At 38.6% G+C, this 16,805-nt stretch overlaps 1 protein-coding gene across 1 annotated transcript in view; it reads right to left on the bottom strand.

The window, feature by feature from the left end:
• LOC134667376 (protein singed) overlaps positions 1–16,805 on the bottom strand; it is a 66,776-nt gene that overhangs the window by 13,833 nt on the left and 36,138 nt on the right. The window contains exons 4-6 of the mRNA XM_063524773.1: positions 12,204–12,351; positions 9,293–9,478; positions 6,019–6,247 (exon numbers count right to left, since the gene is read on the bottom strand). Coding sequence (XP_063380843.1) covers positions 6,019–6,247; positions 9,293–9,478; positions 12,204–12,351 — 563 coding nt within the window. The remainder of the gene's footprint in view (positions 1–6,018; positions 6,248–9,292; positions 9,479–12,203; positions 12,352–16,805) is intronic.

Genomic DNA, 16,805 nt, shown 5'->3' with positions numbered 1-16,805 from the left:
TAATCTTTGATATAGTCGCAATTGTTGTATTTTAAACTTGTAGACTGGGCAGGCACGACTCAAAAAGGAATAATAATACAATTAAGTCTGTGATTCGGCATTTCTCGGTTTTTGACGTTAGGCTTGTTTCTGACTCAAAATATAATTAACGTAAAGTATTTAATCAATTTGCTCATGTTTCATATAAGTCACAGAAATAAGTAGCTAATAATAAATGTCTAAGTTTTAGTACAAGTAAGTAGGGTAACTGCGTCAGGTTGCCGTCCAGTACCTGTTTCCGTCCACTTGGCGGAGTTGCTACAAAGAATTGCGTATAATTTGAATATAAACCTAACTTACCGGACAATTTTGGACTTATTGTACATCAGTTTTTAAAAGCAAAAATATTTTAGTAGAACTGGAATTCATGAGTACCAAATCTTAACTGACATTTTTGTCACTCAAACAAGTTTGATCAAGATCGGCTTACTTTATATTTCGTCAACTTTAGAGTCTGTGCGGAAAGAGAAGAGTCGTGGCAGAAACGGGAACTAACATTTTAAATTTTATATGGCAATCAAACCTTTGACACTTGTCTTGTAAAAAGTAAACAAGCTTCTGTCATTGTATATTTTTATTAACAAAAACCGCAAGTTTTATGTATAAAATATTTTCAAAACACGATAAAACCGTACATAAAAATACAAGGAAAATTATATTTAACATTGTTCGGTTTTGTCAGCGGGAAGAAAACGGCTAAAAGCTGACTATCGACTTACAAAAAGTCGCGGAACGTGTTTCCGCTATTCGCGGGTATTGATGTTGTATTTAATATTAAATAATTACCTATTTAATAAGCCCCCTAAGTAACTTGTCTCCGGTACATAATCGGTAAGTATATTCATTCAAAATATATAAATTTTCATAAATATGCAGGTCATTCATGATCTTTAAAATAACTGGCAAATAGTCGTGATACTTGCCATTTTATGCATATTTATATGTAATTTCTTTTTCAGTATTGTGTAAAAGTACCTACCTACGGCGTCTCGTATAAAAGACCGCTAAGTAGGTGATATGCAAGCATTCGTAATCTACGTGCCGAATTCAAGCACATCCAGTTCAGATGAAGATAGTTCTATGAGTGTCCCTGCTTGTTCTGAAACCAGCTCAAACATAAGTGACAGACTTCGATTACAAAGAATAAAACTTTTTCTAATAAAATATTTATTTATTTGTAAGTTCGTTTACTAGGTTCTGAATAAAACTTTTTCTAATAAAATATTTCTTTATTTGTAGGTTCTGTTAGTTACGAAATTATATTACATATTTAGCAGTGACTTTTCGGCGAAGTAAAATATCGTGAGATGAGAGAACCGGACATATCCCAATATTCATATTTATTATTAATAATGTACACATACATTACAAGTTTACAATGGGTGAAATATATCCCAGATAAAATTACAGTTCTATTGCCCAATTTCTACCCGATCTACCCGGTTTTAATTGTTGGACTGCACAGATTAGGCAGCACATAAATGAGACTCTCTCTTGTTTGGTACTAAAATTACAGTTGTATTGGGCAGATTCTTAACTAGTTTTAGCAGTTTTGTGAATTGCACTGTCACTTTTTAGTATCTGAGATATAAAAACAAGTGTGTGTTTGAAAAGAAAACTAGTGCCTGCGCTAAATCAGAGGATTGAGTTGACGAGCCGACACCACAATCAGGCTCCGTTTAGTAAGCCGTGGTAAAAAACCGGAACAAAAGGGATTCAAGTATCATGACCTTTAGTGTCGTACTATAACCACGTGACCAGTGTTGTCAGCATAGCAAAAACCATAAAATAGCACTGGCGCGCCCTCAAATCCCACGACTCTTCTCTTTCCGCACAGACTCTACCTTTGTTTCCAAAAACTGTGAATTGTGAATTTAACTTTTTTTTCGTAACAGAACAGTATCAGTTGCTGCTCTCACCGATCGGTTCAAAAATATACATACTTTATACAATTAATACATAAATGTAATGGTACTTAATGAAAAGGAATAGGTACTGTTTCGACGAATCAGATACTCTCAGTAAAATCGATAGGTAGATGACGCCATAGCTGTTAATAAATATTGAATTACTTTATTATCTCTATTCGCTTTACTAACTCTATGTGCTCTAATGTGAAAAAAAAAACACAACGACAGTGAAGAACGGAATTCTTAATTTAAATTTGAACTGATAAACTCCAATAATAAATATGATTCTTACTGAGCACACTGCGATAGTCCATTGGTTGGAAAGCCCGTTCCAAATTTAAACTTATTTGCTTTATAATAAGGTTGCATTTTGCAGATCTTTTACTCTCTCATACTTATAGTAGGCTATTCAGAAAAAAAATGAAATATCTCACAAAAGTAAGTAAGTAGAATTAAACTTTGTATCAAAGACATAAGTCATAAATTTCAATGTCAAAGTTTTAAGTAAGGATCTTTCTAACTAAAACTACTTCTTAATATGAATGACCAGTGTAAGCATCAGTTAGCTAGCCCTAAGCAACCAAAGATCAGGCTGCAGTTTAAAAACTAATAAAGTTAGAGTTAACCTGATAATTTTCCCGCCGTCTCCATACTCGTATTAGTTGGATATTGACTGGTCAGCTGCCTGTTAGCTATAGTTTTCCCGAAAATCGCCAGGACAGAGGTGAAAATTTTTGTATGAAAACTTGCAACTTTAAATGCATTTTTTATCGAAACTATTGCATTCTAAAATGAAGTCAAAATCAGTCCATCGACTCAATTTTTTGCAAGCTTTCTAATGGTACCTCACACGATTCTTACAATTGAAAATAAAATTCAGCCTACCCCTCTTAACCCCTAAATTTCCCCCTAAAATCAGAAATAATCAGTTTCGACTTAATCACAGTGTTAGTGATGGTACTTGCCATAACTATTCCAAATTTCAGGTACCTACATCAAACGGTCTTTGAGAAAAACGCATTTAACCGATTTGCAAGACCGAAGTGATCCCATAAGAGCACCGTGAACAAAGTTTTGTACGGTGCTCTAAAAATGTGATTATGCTCAGAACCTTATTTGGTTGGCCCTAAAAAAGGTTCAAAATAATACCTTATTTTGAACCTTTTTTAGGGCACTTGCACCATTCACTAACCCGGGAGGTAACCGGTTAAACCTGGAGTTACCATGGTTACCAGTACAATTTGACACTGGATTGCAGGTTTAACCGGTTAATCCCGGGTTAATGGGATGGTGCAAGTGGCGCTTAGAATTGTAGAGAAGTTAAACATGAGATTAGCAAATAGGACACTTATGTAAACTGGATTTTGTCGAGATTCAAACTAGAGGCCGAAGATTTGGATACATCCCACCTCTGGGTACAAATCTCCTCTTGCATAGGTGTGTTAGCCTTTACAGGCTGTTGCCTGCTTGCTGTTGCAAAGCTCTTATTGCAACATTATAATATGTATAATAACTTGATTCCGTGTAAAATTTAATCCAGATACAAGCAGTTCTTTATGTCTTTTAGGCCCACTTGCACCATTCCACTAACCCGGGGTTAACCGGTTAAACCTGGCGTTACCATGGTTACCAGTACAATTTGACATTAGGTTAACGGTTTAACTGATTAATCCCGGGTTAGCGGAATGGTGCAAGTGGGCCTTAGTAATTTAAATTTATATTAATAAACCTTATCATAAAAATATCGATATTTAGACGATAATATATCATTCATCATTTATGAAATTTTAATATAAATAAGCAGTTCTTATTATATGTACACAGACCAAGTGAATATGTTCAAGATAAGACAAAAAAGATTTACATAGAAATCATCCACGAACAAAATGCAGGTGATCATTAGGCATCGGTACAGTAACCAAATGTACATAGTTCTTAGTTAGTTAGTTTAGTTGTTGTAGTTCTTTTCAATGCGTGTAGTGATTGACAGACATTAGACAAAGGCTTTACGTAAATCTGCAGGAAACAGATGCACTTCCCTCAGTCCCCTACAATCAATCGCAATTAACTTTCACGTCTGCCCGTCTGGTTCCGCAATTACGGAATCAATGGGTTATTGATAGCATCTAGATTACTTACTTCGATCTAGTTGTTTTATTACATGTTGCTTCATTAGCTCTGCCGGCAGACTAATGAACGACTGAAGTAGGTAGAAGTGATTCATTTCTCTTAACATTCAAGAAAATAAGATGAATGTTAGGTGATTATTGAGCCTGAGAGCCTATTGTGTTCCACTACTAGGCAAAGGCCTCCCCCCGTTTTATTGATTCAGGTGATTCTTTATTTACTAATAATATTAATGCTATTTAGATTTAAGCTAGTTATTATTTTCGTTTAGTAATACCACTGTATATACATATCTTGTTCTTTTTATTCTTTTTTGGTAACGGAAAACGTTACATGTCACGTAACGCATACAAAATACTGCAGAGGGTAATAGGATATTACGTCAATTGAGGTAATATCCTATACGATAACGTGAAGAAAGCTGGGGACATCTCACAAATTATGTTGGCAGTGATAATACTGCCTGGGGTCTATGGGAGCCAGGTTGGCCTAACACGGGTTAGGCTAACACGGATTTTACTACATAAAGAGACAGTGGCGGGACTTCCATAGAAGCCCAAAAGCCGGGCTTGCCCTAAGGCAACTAATTGCCTTACCGAAATTACGTAGTGATAAGATCAATAAAGATTATTTTGAAAATCGCGCGCCAAACGAACCCGTATTATTAAATTCAAGCCACAGCGGCCTCGAACCGCGGCACGAGCGTGTTGCAAAATTATGCCGCGGCGTGGCGCCTCGTCCGCGCGAACTAAATCAGGCGGAGGATGTTCTAGCTATCCTGCTCGAACTCGCACTCGTTGGCTTGCAACCGTGCTTGCTTTTTCGTCCCGCTCTGGGCACTATCAGCCTACAAACCGTCAAAGAACGATGTAACTATTTGTTGGTATGTATAGCAATTTTATAAGACGATTTATGCTTGGATTTTGTGTGAAGTTAGCTGCATAAGTTCGCACAGCGCGCGTTCGCGTTTACTTCAAGTGTATTATTATTTAGTTGAGCCGAGTCAGTGGTCGAGTCGAAAGTAACGAAAGTTTGTTTAAGTGAATTTGATTAAATAGTGAATGTGAATTTGTTCATTGTTGTGGCGCTTAGTTTAATAAGTGTTAACAATGGATCAAGAAGTGGTTCCTTGTGACGGTTTGAAATGCGTCCACGTTTTAGTCAACCAAAACAAGGTAAAGTCTTTGACCTTTGTCGAAAAACGGGACCTAATTTCCGCGGCAAAACCAACACCCGACTTGTGTATTTCTCAGTCAAGTCAGTCACGTAAGAGAAATTTCTGTAGGGCCGTCTACAAAACTCATTGGATTGTTGGTTGTTCCCATACAAATAAGATGTATTGCTGGTGTTGCATATTTTTTTCGAACGATATTAACGTTTGGAATACTTCTGGCTATAACGATTTAAATAATTTATCTGGAGCAATAAAGAGGCACATGAATTCCGGTAAACATATGTGTGCAGTGATTTCTTTTAGCAATTTTGGGAAACAAAGGATCGAGGCCTCTTTGTCGCGACAATTATCAGAAGAAATATCAAAACATAACATGCGTGTTGACAACAATCGTAGTGTTTTTCAGAGGTTAGTCGATATTGTGTGCCATTTAGCACAGCAAGAACTTCCTTTTAGAGGACACGATGAGTCAAACACTTCATTAAATAGGGGCAATTTTTTGGAACTTGTATCGTTGCTATCAAAATATGACGGCGTTCTAGAAAAACATGTTCAAAGCGACAAACCAAGCTTGAGCTATTTGTCAAACAAAATACAAAATGACATTATTCATTCCGTAGCAGACGTGCGCTATGATTAGCTCGCCTCGTCACGCTAGCAGATGCATTTGACCCCGAAGAGTGAAGATTGGACAGTTATTACGAAAACATATCTTTCGGCTTGCCCTACTCCAAAACCCTAGGCACGCTACTGTAAAGAGAAACATACCTTGTTTAACGGAGACGTATTTGTCGTTCAACGCAGCCACGAACGCCGCTTGAGGCAAGCTGTCCTCCAGAGAGAACAGCTCGTCGCGCGTGACAGCGGTGGAGCGCGTCTTCAAGACGGCCTTGGAGCCGATGGGGGCGAGGTAGGCGCCGGTGCCGTCGCGGAGCGCCAGCGCTCCCGCGTGGTACTCGGCGCTGAACAGGCAGGCGGGGGTACAGCTGTCCAGGAGCTGTTGAAAAAGAGGTTATAGTTACTTCACTGGCTCAGTGACCCAAGGATTCCGGCCTCGGACACAAGAGAGCGCCACTCTGCCCTATTCTGCGCCACTTCACGCCAGTTGGGTATCCCGAGGACGGACAGGTCTTAGGGCTTCGTCAGAGGTTAGTACATTTCAATAAAATCGACCTATCTATTCTAATCGATCTATATTGAAACATTAACCTTTCAATGAAATGATGGTACCTCTTACCAGTGCCCAAACGCCGATTGCTAGTGGCTACGCAGTAGCCACTAGTTGAAATTTTTATTGTGTCCAGGGGCCAAATTCGACACGTACAACTGTCAGATTTCGCATCCACGTCAAATCAACAGTTGATTTTATCGCATACTGAGTTATGATTCCATCAACGGTGGATAATATCATTTGGTACAACCAAAACTCCACTCTAAACTAAGGATGGTTCGGTTTGGTTTGCTTGTCAACCTAACTGTGGATTTTTAATGTCAAATTTTGACATTGTACGTATTCGAGAACTTATGATTTTTCCCACATCAACGGGAGATCAACACGATACGTCAAACGTCGCTTGTCGAATAGGGGTCCTGGACCCTTAGTTTAGAGTTGAGTTTTGGTTGTACCAAATGATATTATCCACCGTTGATGGAATCAACAGTATCAACACTCAGTATGCAATAAAATCAACTGTTAATTTGACGTGGATGCGAAATCTGACAGTTGTACATGTCGAATTTGGCCCCAGTCAAGCGCACCTTGGAGTTTAAAGTACATTGTTATTTAGTTTGTATCAAGATTGAAAAAGAAGTGAAAGTACCTGAATGAATGTCATCCCATTAACAATAGCTTGGAACATATATGCTTATCTGAGAGTTTGCATTAGAAACAGACGACCTAGTTATTAGCAAGTTTTCTTTAGCTGAATACAGTGCATAACGACGCCATATACAGTGTGTGTCTGACCATGGGGCTTTAAATCCAGGGCTCGATTCTACTCGCTAAACTGAACTAATTTTACTATGGCACCAACCCCGAAATCCCGAATTTTTTTTTACTTATTCATACATTTTGGCTGATAAGATGTCGACGTTTTCTATGGCAAAGTCAAAAAAATTTCCGCGGTTTGAGGGTTGGTCCCATAGTAAAAGTAGGTTAGTTTAGCGAGTAAAATCAAGCCTTGGATTTAAAACCCCATGGTCAGACACACCATGTATGCTTATGTTACGAGTTAACCCCGTATCTATTGTATCTCGTAAACTAATGTAGTCCCATGGGAAGAAAACAATAAACAGCTTGTTAACATTCTATAGTTTGCTGCGTTCGTGCCACGCATCGTTTATGCCTTTGATTATCAACACCAATGTAATTGTTATGATTAAAAACTCCATTGTTTCCATCATTACAAGATTATTAAGAGTATAATCGACAAATTGTAACTAGATAAATCTTAAATGTGATTTATGCACGGAAAACGAACGTGTTCGGTGAAAATTATGCGTCACTGACACGCGCGTACTTATTACACATAAGTAGTAAAAAAACCTAGGTTAGGCAAGATTACTATGTATAGGTACGATGTACGCACAGTATCATGGTAATGATTATGGCCTGAAATATTTCTTAAGGAGCCCACTGATTACCAGTTCGCCGGACGGTATCGGCCTGTCAGTTGTTCGGAGCTGTCAAATTTTGCGTTCAACTGACAGGCTGATATCGTCCGGTGAACTGGTAGTCAGTGGGACCCTTTAATGGCAATGTTTTTTGTAGGTTGGTTGGATGCTTTAGGTATATGTAAAATCTTATGGACATTATACAAGATTTTATATAACAGAAGACAATAAGACCTAAATGAAAGGTAACAACTAAGAGTAATATTTTTAAACCAGGCATAGATGTTGTTTCTTGGATTCAGGTAAGCAGGACATTTACTTAGACTTTATATAAATTCAAAGAAGTAGTATACCGCAGTAATCCACTATTCGAGGTAATTAAGTTGACAGCGTAGGAGGCATATTTTTCAACTTTACAAATAAGCATACATAGCCAGAAATAGAATAGAAGCAATATAGTTACCCACTTATCACAAATTTGCATTATTTTGTTGGCGCAGCGTCGCCCTGGCAGTTGACACAGCTGCGCTGGAGTCGACAGAGGCATATTGACACATTATTGAAGAGAATTGCTATGGGTATCGATGTAAGTGGGACTGAGAGATATCACACAATCGATGTTTGTGTATGTATTACGGTTCAATCGAGGCCGGCTTTGTGGGAAAGTGCTGGTAATGCTAAATTTATGAGGTTGTGACTATGCATATGCGAGAATGACAATATAGGTTTGATGGGTATGAATAGTTCTTTTGTTCGATAACTATGCGGTTCTTAATTAGGAGAAAGTAACAGTTGTTTTTAGCTATTTATGAAGTTGTCATAATCTGCGTGCTATCTGTAATAACTTCACTTTCGCGTCTTATTTAGATGATTTGGAGATTTAGTGATGACCTTGTGATCTCTGGTAGAGGACGGCGTACCGACCAACAGACATTTTCAAGCAATGAATTAGTGACTTCACTTAATTACAGACTACCAAGTCTACCAAACAGGCCTTTATATCAATGTCTGTTTGACTTGAAGCTCGTACAGGTGAATTGTCATCTGTTTTGTAGAAATATAAGACTTTCTACTTGGCTGCCAACAAATGAATTAAGACTTCCTCACCTTCGCGGAACTCGAGGGTGAAGAGCGTGTCTTCGCCCCAGGGCACGTTGGCATCCACATGGATCTCGTCCAGGGTCTCAGACAGTTTAGCGAAACGCTAGCGTCTTCAAACAGAAGAAACAATCCTCACCTTTCCTCCAACGCTCAGGTATTTGCTGTTGCAGGTGTGTATGGCGTACTTGCCGCCCTCGTCGGCGCGGAACTCGAGGGTGAAGAGCGTGTCCTCGCCCCAGGCCACGTTGGCGTCCACATGGATCTCGTCCACGGTCTCAGAGAGGTGAGCGAAACGCTAGCGTCTCCAAACAGAAGAAACAATCCTCACCTTCCCTCCAGCGCTCAGGTATTTGTTGTTGCAGGTGTGTATGGCGTACTTGCCGCCCTCGTCGGCGCGGAACTCGAGGGTGAAGAGCGTATCTTCGCCCCAGGGCACGTTGGCGTCCACATGGATCTCGTCCAGGGTCTCAGAGAGGTGAGCGAAGCGCTTGCGTCCAATTGAGCGGAGGTTCATCTGGAAAAAAGGTTTTCGTTAGTTTTGGTCACTAGCATGCTATTAAATTGTCTATAAAGATGATTAAATTTACATGACTGAGACCGGGAAACAAGGGGTTGCCGGCGAAGTAGGTGATAGGAGCCTATATAGTTATGAACATAAGTCAATCTTTCCGGGTATGTTTGAGAAAAGAAAATTTAAGCGCGCCTATCATCACCTGTACGTCCCAATGTTGTGCAAATACCGTATCATGTCGTGGAAAAGAGTAGTTAGAAAAGTACCATGTATCTTGAAGTTATCTGAACAACACGCGTAGATATTAGTTTGGTCAATACAACATATGGGTAGTATTATTACAATTTATTTTTGTTTTATTTTTGTCACTAACGTAAACGTTTCCTTATGCTATGTACTAACACTAATATGGATTGATTTATTCGAAATAAAAATATTGATTTTAATTGAACCACGAATCGAAATAATAACAACTACTTGTATTACACACCCTTGCATGATTAAACTTAAGGCGTTACTTAATACTCGCAATAAACAGTCGTCTTCGTTTCTCTTTGGTTTCATAGAATACGCAATGACTAACGTAGAACTTGATCGCTTGATCTCATGATAGCTAGAAGATATATTCAAGTTGCGGAATTTGCTTCTAATAACAGATAATTAATTGACGCCGATTGTTCAGCAGTTTTAATTAAATGTCAATGCGCAAAAGAAATAGTTATTAAAAACCCACGCATGCGTAGTTGTCACGCACTGGCAGGTCCACGCCGACCGCATGGCAGACGACTGAGACGCACGCGTTTCTGTCAGTTATCCCGCGAGATTTTAGCTAATGTAGGTAAAATAAGTCGAATAAGAAAGTTCCTTCTTTCCCTGCATTTACGTTTGTGAGGGTATATGACATATGACGGGCGACAGCAACGCGCACTCCCATCGCCGCTGCAAAAAGTCGCCATGTGCTACCTCCATAAAATAAATATAAATATTAGGGGGACATCTTACACAGATCAACCTAGCCCCAAACTAAGCAAAGCTTGTACTATGGGTGCTAGGTGACGATATACTCACTTATATAGATAAATACATACTTATATACATAGAAAACACCCATGACTCAGGAACAAATATTTGTGTTCATCACACAAATAAATGCCCTTACCAGGATTCGAGCCCAGGACCATCGGCTTCGCAGGCAGGGTCACTATCCACTAGGCCAGACCGGTCGTCACATAAAGATTTATAAATGAATTCTGGACGGTAGGTGTAAATCCGTCCCAACATGCCGACATCTGAATCTGATATCGTTTGCGGCTTGCACACGCAAGAGTGTGCATGTGACGATTAGATAGATGTAGACCGGAGATATGATTAGGATGACGTTTAGATGTTCGAGAACGTGATGATAGTACGCGTCACTGCTTTTCTTAACTTCAAACTGATACTTCGAAATTCTTACTGAAGTCGAGCTACTTAATATTGCAGAACTTGGCTTGCGCCTGGAAGTTATAGGTTGCTAGTTTATTTAGGTCGAGTAAGTAAAGGATCTGAAATTTAGACAAAATTTTACAGTGTGCGCTCGGATCGATTTTGTCTTATAGGTAAGTGTAATAGGAATAGGTACTTATACTTAGGTATAGAGATGGGTAGGGGTGAGTAAATACTGAGTATTTACTCGGTATTTACTCAAAGCACCCGATAAATACCCGTATTTACTCATTTAGGTGGGTAAAAACGATTGCTTATAAAATATTCAAAAAGTGAGATTTAAGAACAAAATTGTCTTTTATTGAAGAGTGCTAACGTGTATTAACAATATCTTTAAAATAAAAAGCATAGAGGGCGCTTAATTTAGGAAAAAAAGGTAATTATTAGTGAGAGGCAAATTGTGATAACAATTTTGTTTTAAATAAGAAGGTATTTACTTAAAAAATATGAGTACTTAAATTCTATCGATGTTCTAGATAAGTGCATGTCGCGCAAAAGTGCGTGTTTGCGCGGCACTTACGACCTTTTATTAAGGGTTTTTTAAAGAAAACTCAAAAATGGCTCAACCGATGATGTTCAAAATATTGTTTTTTGTACTCTATTATACGGCTAATCTCCCGATATGTTTTCATATTTTTTCTGAACTTTGGTTCGAAAGTTATAGAGAGATAAACATTATTTTGGCCTTTCGAAACGGTTTTTTTCCAAATATATTCAATTTATCCAAAAATGTTCTTAGAAACATTCCAGTTATTTTTGAAGACCCATTTAATGACGTGCAATACGTTGGTGGTTTCTGAGATATTTTTTTGTGACAATTAGTTACATATATGGAGTGCCCCTCTTAAAAATACATTTCTTACAATTTTGAGTACTTAATCCAGTAGCGGCGTACAAAATACACCTATATTTCAAATTTATATGCCCCTTTCAGCACTCTAAATAGTTTATACCCACCAATTTGGGTGTAAACGAGTAAATACGGGTATATTGAGTAAATACTGAGTATTTACTCGGTATTTACCTGTGAGTATTTACTCACTACCCATCTCTACTTAGGTAGGTCATTGTGAACTCTCGACGCCCTCTGTGACAATTTGACATACACATGCATGTTTCCCCTAACTCTTCAGCGGGGCTAGTATATATACAGTCAGCGATAGACTATGCTACGGCAGATAGGTATTAGTCTAGCGCTGCCTAACGTTAATTAGCCCGAAACCCACCGCAGTCAGGTTAATACCTGGGGCCGTGCAGCGAGGTGTACATGCCACAGCTCGGAGTCGCCGGGCACTTTGGCGCTGCAGGCGAGCTTGTCGGAGCCCGAGCCGAGGAAGTAGCCCCGCTCGACGTTGCGGAGCGCCCAGCGCCCGCTGTTGTCTTCAGACACGCTGGAACAATAACGTTAATGTTAGAAGGCGAGAGTATAAATACAGGGTGGCCCCAAAATACGTTGACAACATTTGTTCTAATTATTTTATTAAGTACTTACGTAACTAGTACAAAGTAAGTTAATAATTAAAGCTATACAGTTTTTATGCAACAAAAATTAACTGTCTTCAAAATAGCCTCCTTTCGCTTTGATACACAAACGCAAACCTTTGTTAAAAAATTCAACGAAATGCCCCAGCTTCTCCAAGGATACTTTGTCCCATTCTTTAGTTAGTGTTGCTTTTAGAGCCTTTATTTTTGTGTTTACGAGTAGTACCACATGCCGCTGTCTCTAAGATTGACCACAAACTGTAATCCATTGGATTTAGATCAGGCGAGTAGAGTGGCTACTCTTTTGGACTTATGAATCCCGAAAAATCAGCAGTGGTACATAGACAATTTTCCCGGATACATAAATTAAATGAAAACTAAAAAGTTTTCATTTAATTTTAAGTTTCTTGACTTATATATTGTACATGTCATTAAACCACTACCTAAAACGGAAAGAAACAACCCCTAAGGTAATCATAACGTACACACAGGAACTCGCTTGTATTGTAAACTGAATGAGAGAACGTGCACCATTTAAAGTGCACACGCCTGTATATGTTGTATTAAACATTCAGCAGACGCAACGACAATTCAATCAGGCCATTGTCTTCGCCGCTTCACACTTGCAGACATAAAGCGATTATTCCGGCATGGTTGCGAAACGTGACTTGCCCTTCAAACTATATCATTTATGAATAATCTTATTGTGCAGCCATATCTGATTTATACCTACAAAAATCTTTAGATCAGCGTCAAAACTTTAAAGTTATCTATCCACATTATATATGTACAGTCAACTGTATAAATATGGGTGTACGAATCACCTCAAAAATATGTCCCATATAGGGTTTGCACGACGGATCCGAAATGTATGGGAAGATCCGCGGATCCGGATCCAGATCCGGATAATTTCATACATTTCAGATCCGGATTGCAAACCCTAGTCCCATAACTCTTATGTCAGGGAATTAAATAAGAACTATGCTATGGGACATATTTTTGAGTAGGTAAGTTATTGTCTACACCCATATTTATACAGTTGACTGTACATATGTAATACTATTACTCACAGTAGGTTAGCACCACGTTACCACTATAATGTAAGTTGAATAATATTATGGACATATTCCTGTAATAGAAAAAAACTTATACATTTTAATAATTCCAAATTGTGTTCACCTTTTTCCGTGCTTTTTAGCTCTAAATCTATCAAAAACTATGACAAACTTGAATTAAATATCACTTGCATTATTGTTTGGTTAAATTGATATTTAGCAGCATCTTCCCATTTGAGAATGTTTGAAAAGTTAACTTGCGCTGCGCGCCAGGCGCGCCGATTTCTATGCAAAAACTTAGGCAGAAGTCCTAAAGAGCCTGCAAATAGTGACAACCAAACCTACCGCAACAATCCAGACCGAGATTAAAATCCCTTTGTCGTTTCAAGCTTGTAGCGAAAGAAGCTGTGCTGGAGAGGAAATAAAACCCAATCTGCCGTGAAACGAGCGCTCAAACAAGAAATACAATGGGAAAGGGACGAGTGTCCGACGTGGGAGCGTTCGCATTGTTGGCTACCGTCAAAGGATGTCGGAAGTTGTGGGAAGGCGGTTTTTGGACAATGACAGTTGGGGAGTACCTATATTATTTCCCCCTTTTTACGAATATCCAATATCATACGTGATATAACGTTATTATTATGTTAAGTATGACTATAACCTAATTACGGTAACGAGTACTCGTAATGTAGGAAGGTACAGTCATCAGCAGAAGTTGCTAAGCGGGCTTGGTGTTCAAAATGATCTTGACGCGACATTATTAAGAGAATAAGAGCGTGTCAAGGTAATTTTGAACACCTCGCCCGCTTAACAACTTCTGCTGCTGACTGTACAGTTACTTGTTCATCAGTAGTGATCCAAAAGACTCGAGCATTTGGAGCTCTTTTTTTAGGGTTCCCTTCATCTCTTATTAAGTCCGGCCAGCCGGTCGGGGGCTAAAAAGCTAAATAGGGCTTTTTTTAGGGGCTTAATAAGGTTATTAGCCCCAAGATTCTAGGATCTTAAATAGAACTAGGCTCGGGGGCTAAAGAGCTAAATAGGCTTTTAGCCTTTTAGGCGTCTAGAGATGAAGCGAGCCCTAAAAAAAGAGCTCCAAAGGCTCGAGTCTTTTGGATCACTACTGATGTACAAGTAACTGTACAGTCAGCAGCAGAAGTTGTTAAGCGGGCGAGGTGTTCAAAATTACCTTGACACGCTCTTATTCTCTTAACATTAATAATGTCGCGTCAAGATCATTTTGAATACCAAGCCCGCTTAGCAACTTCTGCTGCTGACTGTACCTTCCTACATTACGAGTACTCGTTACCGTTGTTGTCGAAATTGCCATAAAAAATAAGCACATCTACATTTGTTTTGTGTTACGGGAACGCGCGCCGTCAACAATCTGTGTTAACGAAGCTGCATTCTCGCTAACAAGGCGACTTATTAGCCTGGCTTGTAAATTCATTAATAAGAGTGATTACACGATTGTTATCGGCTTTATGACGTCGAACGCCGAATCGTAATTTATGTAGGTACGTTCGTTACTTATAAATTATAACATCACTTTGTAGGTACATACATATATGTAAAATTGAATAAATGAAATATTTTTAGAGTTACTTAATGCCTCGGTCATAAAAGATAATAGGTACTGTAAGCCTAAGGCACCTAAGAGCTCATAAATCTACACAACATGGTACCACTATAATAATGTTAGAAATTAAACTTAATTACCGCTTAATGTTTCCATACAAACACCTGTCTTTCTGTACGTGTTTGAAATACCCATGTATGAAATTACGTTAAAAATCAATCACTTTCAGCTCCTGACGAAGAAGTGATTCCAGGCTAGCTTTTACGAATTAGATTATTACCTACATTAATTACGTACTACATTATTAACGAACGATACTTATTTGCCTGGTAAACTGAAACCTCCATTAGCCTTATCCTGTTTTGCGGTGATGGTTGTTTTCACTAGGAGCAACACTGACAAAAGGTACAACAGACACGCTTGAAGCAGCATCCAGAATGCAGAGCGTCTGCTTTCTGAATCTCTGGAATGACAAGGGGTCTTGTATAAACTCTCAGGGAGTGTAAAGCACCCGAGGCTAATTAGGATGCGTTGAGAGTCAGTCAACAGTCGTGTTCCCTTTACTAACTAAGCACAGGCGAGTTGTGGGACCCTTAGAACCAGCTTAACTATAAATTTGAGATGTATCTATGTGAAATGTGAAGAGATGGTAAGAATTCGAGACTTCGATAAGCCTTTGGAGCACGAATTAGAAGGAATCGAAACGAATCCACCATTAATTATAGGCAAACTTTATATTTTCTTACTTCACTCAGTGTACTCACGTCACGAGTATGAAAAATGTGGCTTTAGGATTTCCGAAAGGTAGGTACCATAAAAATTATCTTTCTACTTGTACTATGTCCATACTCTTCAATATAATATGGGTAATGGGTAGGTATAGTAAGTCTTTGAAACTGCCTATAGACCGGGAGACAGGGACACATTTTACTGGGTCATTTGTACAATGAGAAAGCAATAACTTTTACCAAAATGTCAGATGGCAGAGTTGCACGGCTCACGGTTTGCACCTCGTAACATTTTGTTGACATTAGGGTGCATGAAAATGTCACGAATTGCTACGATAGTAGCGGCAAGTGTGCCTTTGAACGCTTTGAATCGAGCAATCAGTAAAGGTATATAGACTATATGCCGTACCTACTTAATATACATACTTAAATGAAAGGTGTTGTTACATATTTAATTTTTCTAATCAAAAAGTGACAAACCGATGCAAATATAATATAGTACCTATGTCACCCCACATAAATATAAATATTAGGCAAATAGTTTGCAATTCCTGGTCCATTGGTTTATTGTATACAATACAATATGCCACCACCAACAAACCCCTGCCTATCGTATTATCACCATTAACTTCCACATCTCGAGTGTGATGAGGAATAAAACAAATTACTTGAACTAACATAATCTTGGCACGCTTCCCTACTACAACCCTTCTCTATACTTGCCATGGCATAATCTATCTAATATTGAATGGTATAAAGTTCAAGTTAAATTGTAAAGTTACAGTGAAACTTGCTTTAGTACTTGTATCTTATGCCACTGAAATAGGGTATATATTGTAAGTATGATAAAAACCCTATGACACCCTAGTGTGGTTAGATTGTCTGCTCAAGATCGATCGGGTTGAACGTTGTTTTAAGGGCTTTAACACCGTAATGAAGAGTTAAAGTCCACTAAGGAAGATTTTTTATGGTGTTTAATATAAGGTTAATATATTTGGTTTATAATA

Source organism: Cydia fagiglandana, chromosome 9 (assembly GCF_963556715.1).
Source record: "Cydia fagiglandana chromosome 9, ilCydFagi1.1, whole genome shotgun sequence".
NCBI lineage: Eukaryota > Metazoa > Arthropoda > Insecta > Lepidoptera > Tortricidae > Cydia > Cydia fagiglandana.
Note: the sequence above shows the minus strand (reverse complement) of the source record. Positions and strands in the feature narration are given on the sequence as shown.